Raw genomic sequence first — 6373 nt, 5'->3', positions numbered from 1 at the left:
GCACCCCGGCAGGGCAGCGAGGGGGTGTCCCCCACTGGCGGTTGCTGCACCCCACAGATTTCCCCAGCCAGCTGAGCAGCGAGTGGGGAGCAGTGAGTGGGTACCTTCTAGAGGGAGACCCAGGTACTGCAGCCTGCTTCCTAATGGGTCTGTGCGGGTCTCTGTCCCAGACTCTAGCCCTATAACCTGGGACTGGCCAGCTGCCCACCAGCTCCTTAGACTGGGAGCCAGGATGCCTGGGTTCTAGTCCCGTTTCTGAGTCACTGCCCCTTCCCTGTGCCTCAGTTTCCCTCTCTTTGCTGCGGGGGGGTCACAGGTGGTTACAGTGAGAACAAGGCTGAAAGGACAACAGGAAAGTGCCCTGAAGGGCGGGGGGCCAGGGTGGTGTGTGCCCGGTGTCCTGGCGGCCGTGATAATGGGGGGGAGCCCTTATTCCCCCCACCCCACCTCGCTTCTCCCCAGCAGGGCTGCTGGTGCTGGGGTCTGTGCTGTGAACTCCACTCTTTGGGCAGAATAGATGGCACTAAGACCTCTGTAATAGTGGCCTTCGAACTCTTTTCCTCCCTGAACGCAGAAGGCGGGAGACCCAGGCCCACCCCGGCAAGCCCCCCGCCTCACAAGCAGGAAGGTAAGCAACCCTCTCCCCGCCCCCCGCCTCCCATTCATCGGGGGGGCACGTACCCGGCTGACGGCATGCACGTCTGCCACTTTGCACTCGTGCCAGGGAGGGTGGGGGAGCTTTCACCACCCCAGGTGGCTCTCAAATCGCTCCCAGGGGTGCCATCTGAACCCCCCCTCACCTGGGGCATTCCTGGGTCCCCTTTGCTCCCCTGGGCAAGGCTGCAGCTCTGCTGTTAACCCCGTGTGATCTCCTGCCCCCTTTGTCCATCCCACAATTGGCTCAGCCACCCCTCCCTCATGCCATTCCTATCTGGGGGGGATGGTTCCCCCCCAAATATAAGGGGCTCTTCCCCTTATACCTCCCCTGGGGGCTTTGCCCCCTGGGCCACACCCGGCACCTATGAAGGGGAGAGCCCCGAATTGTCAGAGGCATCAGAGGTCTGTGCCCCCCCCCCCGGCACGGTTTTAGCCTTGGCATCTCTGCCCAGGCAGGCTGGGAGGAAAGGGGGGGGTGCCTGCTGCCCCCTGGTGGAGGGGCGTGTGTCCAGAGAAGGCAGGGGGTGGGGTGGGTGGAAAGGGTGGGAGGAGGAGCCTGGGGGGTTTCCTTCCACCCGCCACCCCCGAATCTCTCTCTGCCGCTTTCAGAGGGGACCTCGCTGCCGTTCCTCATACCCATCATCCTCCCTGACTTCAAGCCCAACCACACGGTGAAGCGGATTCAAGGTAACTCGGGGGGGGGCAGAGAACCCGGGGTTCAGTTCCCAGCTTTGCCCCCTGGCTCTCCAGCTGCCGCCGGGGCTGAATTCTTTGGGGGTCTCGTTCGCAGACCCTTCTCTGATCCCCAGCTTTGCCCTGGGGTGCAGAGAACTGGGAGGGGGGGCTGTTTTCAGTGAAGGATCCTTTTCCTTTGGGTCTCTCTAGACTGGAGACTTTCTTTTGTACAGCGCCGGGTGCCATGGGGCCCTGGGCCGGGTCTGGCGCCGATGCCCCACAAATAAAAGCCCCAGAAAACCAGCTCTGGGATCCACTGTCAGACACGTTGGTGCCACCGAAACCAAATGGGGTGGGGACGATGTCTGGGATTTCGGCAAGGGCGTTGACCCCAAAGTGGGGCGAGGAAGGGAAAGGGAGTGAGAAGGTTGATCTAGTTATGCTACAGTTGGGGGTGGGATGTAGGATGCCTGGGTTCCACTCCCAGCTGTGGGGTGGGGAGGGATGGGGGGCGGGCAGGAGGGACTGGGTGCCCGGACACCTGGGTTCTGATCCCAGCTGGTGGAGGGGGGGCAGGTGGGGACTGGTTGCCCGGAGAGTTAAAAGGTAAAAAGCACCCCCATAATCCCCCCTGCTCCCCGCATCCTGCAGATTTCCCTCCGTCCTGCGAGCAGGAGCGGCTGAAGGCCCTCGAGGAAATTCAGCAGCACCAGCAGGAGGGGACCTTCGTCCCAGAGTGCGAGAGGGACGGCACCTACAAACCCGTGCAGTGCCACCAGGCCACGGGCTACTGCTGGTGTGTGCAGGCCGACACCGGCCGGCCCATCCCTGGCACCTCCACCAGGTCAGCGTCCAGCGCCCGATGCAGCAGAACAGCTTGCTGCATGCGTGGCTGTAGGTTGGCATAAGCCTTGACTGTCTCCTGCCACCTGGGAGTGGAAGGGGTTAAAAGGCGGGGGGGGGGGCTAGAGCTAGGGGAAAAAAATCAATTTTTTTGGACCCATTGGAAATTTTGAAAATGGGGGGGGAATCATTTTTATTTGAATTTTCCATGGGAAATGTTGGGGGGCTTTGGTTGGACTACATCTCCCATGATGCACCAGGGCCAGGGAGTCCCATGATGCAACCGCCTCTCCAAGAAAGGGGGGTGGTCGTGGTGCATCATCGGAGGTGTAGTCCAGTCCGGGAGCCTAGCCCATAGAGGAGAATGGGATCCTGAGGCACCCAAACTACAGCTCCCAAGATGCACCACAGCCTCCCCGCTTGAAGATGCAATTACTGCAAGGGAGTTTCTGGCCCCAGTGCATCATGGGAGATGTAGTCCAGTCAGGGAGCCTAGCCCATAGAGGAACAGGGAAGCATGAAACACCTAAACTACAGCTCCCATGAGGCACCGTGGCAGCCTCTCTGGATTGAAATACTGAGGCCTTCCTCTTTTTGGATGAAAACTTCAATTTTTCAGCTGGAAACAGACACACTTTTGTGGGGGAAATTCTGTTTTTCAAAGGAAAATGTTTGCCCGAGTCAGGACTCTGATGGCTGGAGCCAACTCTAGGATTACGGTCTTCACCGGAGTCACCCCAGGTGAATCCTGGTGCATGGCACTGGGCAGACCCCGCGCGTCCACGTGGGGGATGGCGAGGGGTCCCAAGGAATGAAGGCCGAGGGGAGGAGGCAGAGTCCTTGTTGAGTTATTGGCCGTCGGTCTAGCGAACCCATAAACGTGTGCAGAGAAGAACTTAATGTGGATTTAATGTGTGAACTACTGAATTGCTCAGTAGCCAACACCCGGTTTATGGCTAATGCTAATGCTAGCTTATGTGGTCATAATGGGAGACTAGTGGCCAGATGGGGCTGGGAACCAGGACTCCTGGATTCTGTCCCCAGCTCTAGGAGGGGAGTGGGGTCTAGTGGTTAAAGGGGGGGGGAGTTGGGACTCTCTAGTTCTATTCCTGGCTGACCATGTGGCCTGGGCCAAAACTTTCCTCCCACCCACCCCCTCTGTGCCTCAGTTTCCCTTCCTGCAAACGCGGGGGAGAGGTTGCCTATGGGGTATGTCTAGAGAGGGGTTGGAAGCACCAAAAGTCCTGCAAAGCGCAGCCCCTTTCCACCCCGACTCCTCTGCCCCAGCGCTGGGAGCTGCGAGTGCCACGCGCCAATTGTGAAAGTCCAGGCGTTGACCCGTCTCTCTTCCACCCAGGAACTTCCCGCCAGACTGTGAGTCCGATGCCGCGGCCAAGAGCGCAGAGATGAGCTCTCTCTTCCGGGACAGGGCGCTGCCAGGTGGGGAGGCGGTGCAGGGGAAAACCAATGTCCTTGGCACCCTAACTTCCATGGGTAGCCTGGGCGGCTTGGGTTCTCCGGCCAAGTGGCACTCGGCTACCCCCAGTGTCCTGCCAATGAGCGGCCCCCATGCAGCGGGGAGTCTGGTCCTCTTGGCCTCTCTCCTGAGGCTGCCCACGAGGGAGCTGGCTGAGCCTGTCACTGGCCGGGCAGAGCTCCCCGAGTGGGTGTGGGGGTGAGAGCTCACACGTTGGAGCTGGTGCCCCCTAGAGGGGAAAGGCCCCATCCCCCCCCCCCCCCCCGACCCAGCCAGTCCCCCACCCTGGGGCTGAGAGAGGAAAGGCCCTGTGCCCCAATTCCTCCCCCCCATGCAAGCCAGCCAGTCCCCTGCCGTGGGCCAGATCACCAGTGCCCCCTACAGGGGAAAGGCCCTATGCCTCATTCCCAGCCAGTCCCCCACTCTCGGTCCGGATGGGAGCCGGCTCCCCCTAGAGGGAAAAGGCCCCGTGTCCCATTCCCCACCTCCCTAGCCAGCCAGTTCCCTTCCCTGGGGCCAGATGAGATCCAGCGCCCCCTACAGGGGAAAGGCCCTGTGCCCCATTCCCTGCCCCCCTGAGCCAGCCAGACTCCCGCCATCAGGCCAGACAACAGCTAGCACCCCCTACAGGGGAAAGGCCCTGTGCCCCATTCCTTCAGCCAGCCAGCCAGCCCCCCATGCTGCCCTCCTGGCGACAGGGGCTTGTAACTGTAGGAACAGCGGGGTGTCCCTCTGCTCCGAGTTCCCCGCTGACGTTGGCTGGGGGGTCCGTGGCCACCCCCAGGCCGAAAGACTCTAAATCCAGTTGGCTGCCGCCTCCCCCCGAGCATCGTGCCGGGGTCTCTCCCTCCTGGCGTGGGTGACGGAGAGAGGCCCCACGAGGGGCCTGCAGTGGGGATGAGTCATGGGTGGGCAGCTCCCCAGAGTTCACATAACCCCCCCCCACCCCCCTTCCAGGCTGCCCGGGTCCCAAGAAGGCTGAGTTCCTGTCCAGTCTGATGAAGGCCTTGGCATCCGACATGATCGAGTCCCGGCTGATGCTCATCACATATAGGAGGTGAGCCGGGCCGGAGCAGGGGGCCCGGTGAATGCTGAAGGGCAAGCCGAGGACTCTCTGGCGGGCTCTCCCCCGACACTGGGGGCTGGCCTGTTGCTCTGTAGCGACCCCTGCTGGCTGATGGAGGGCTAACTATCCCCCCGGGGCGGCCAAGAAGAAGCGGGGCGGGGCCGGTGCTATTGACGCTGTGCAAAGGTTCATCAACTTCTTAGTCTCGTGACCGGCCGGGACGCTACAGGGCCCCGGGGAATCTGTTTTATAGGGGGACCACGGTGGTGCGGCTAGCCATTCAGCCCAGGGCTGGCCATGGCTGGGAGGTGGATGGGCTCATCTGATAAGTCTAGACTCCCTCCCACTCTGCTTCCCCCAAGACAGGGAGGGGGGTACAGTGGCTAGGCTACTGCTCCCGGGCTCAGGAGACTTGGGTTCAAGTCCTAGCTCTGCCACTGACTTGCTGGGTGAGCAAGTTACTGAGTCGCTACGTGCCTCGGTTTCCCCATCTGTACAATGGAGATAATGGCCAAGCTCTGCCCCACAGGGAGTTGGGAGAAGCCTAAAAGGCCCCAGGCCTCTCCTTCCTCAGCCAGCGTGTGCACCCCCCATTCTCTCCATACAACTGGGTTCAAAAAAGAACTAGATGAGGTCCTGGAGGACAGATAGATCCATCAGTGGCTATTAGCCAAGCTGGCAGGGACGTAACACCGGGCTCAGGGTAGGGTGACCAGATGTCCCGATTTTATAGGGACAGTCCTGATTTTGAGGTCTTTTTCTCACATAGGCACCTATTACCCCCCACCCCCGTCCCGATTTTTGACACTTGCTATCTGGTCAGCCTAGCTCGGGGGGACCCTAAACCCCCAGCTGCTGGAAGACAGGGGTGGATCTTTCCAAAATCGCCCTGGGCTGAGTTAGATGGACCATCGATTCTCGAGGGCCGGGTGCTCCCACGGGGAGCAGGCTGTAGACGCCCGCTCTCTTTGCAAGCCCCTGACAGCTGTTCTTGCCAGAGTCCTCTGCCCTAGCCCGGCGCTTTGGGGCGCTTCCCGGCTGGCGCCCCAAAGTCCCCGCAGGGTGGTGGGGTGCAGCAGGCGTCCCCGTCGCCCTGCCGCGGCCCCGGCAACCTCACGGCTCACTGGCGGCGGGGGGGGGGGCTTGCGCGCTGGGGCTGGGCCTTCGAGCCCTGGCAGGTGACCGTGTCTCTGCCCCCCGCAGGCTGTCGGATCACAGCCTGGAGGAGCGGGCAGCGCGCTGGCATTTTGTGCGCCTGGACAAGGACTTCAGCGACGGGCTGAGCGAGTGGGAGCTGCGGCCCCTCAAGCTCTACGTGAAGCAGCGCACGCGGCCCAAACGCTGCGCCCGCAAGTTCCTGGAGTACTGCGACCTGGACGCCAACCGGCTCGTCTCCCTGCAGGAGCTCAGGGGCTGCCTGGGGCTCAGCTAGCGCTGGGTGAGCGAGAGGGCTGGCCGCTGGCTTTCGATTAGGTGGCAGCAGAGCCCCTGGGCTGAGAGTTCAAATCCAGCCCGGGGAGGATGGATGGGGAGGTCGGCCGGTGTGGAACCCAGTTCCCGGTGCTCTCGGGCGGGCAGGCTGGGGGGAACTGTGTGGCAGCAAAGCCCCTTGCTCCGGGCCAATCTGGGACTGGAACTCGGGCAGCCTGGCTCCC

The 6373-nt window shown here is 62.0% G+C and overlaps 1 protein-coding gene across 1 annotated transcript; it reads left to right on the top strand.

Annotated features, from left to right (window-relative positions):
- Positions 1-1693: 1693 nt before the first annotated feature.
- Positions 1694-6033, top strand: LOC140902373 (SPARC-related modular calcium-binding protein 1; the record flags this gene model as incomplete). Its single annotated transcript, XM_078850354.1, has 5 exons — positions 1694-1751; positions 1984-2176; positions 3533-3615; positions 4610-4709; positions 5922-6033. Coding segments are annotated over exons 1-5 (546 nt in total), but the record flags the coding sequence as incomplete, so codon positions are not given.
- Between the last annotated feature and the right edge of the window lie 340 nt (positions 6034-6373).

The sequence above is a fragment of the Lepidochelys kempii genome, chromosome 23, assembly GCF_965140285.1.
Source record: "Lepidochelys kempii isolate rLepKem1 chromosome 23, rLepKem1.hap1, whole genome shotgun sequence".
Taxonomy (NCBI): domain Eukaryota; kingdom Metazoa; phylum Chordata; order Testudines; family Cheloniidae; genus Lepidochelys; species Lepidochelys kempii.
The sequence above is the reverse complement of the archived record's forward strand: the minus strand, read 5'-3'. Positions and strand labels throughout refer to the sequence as shown.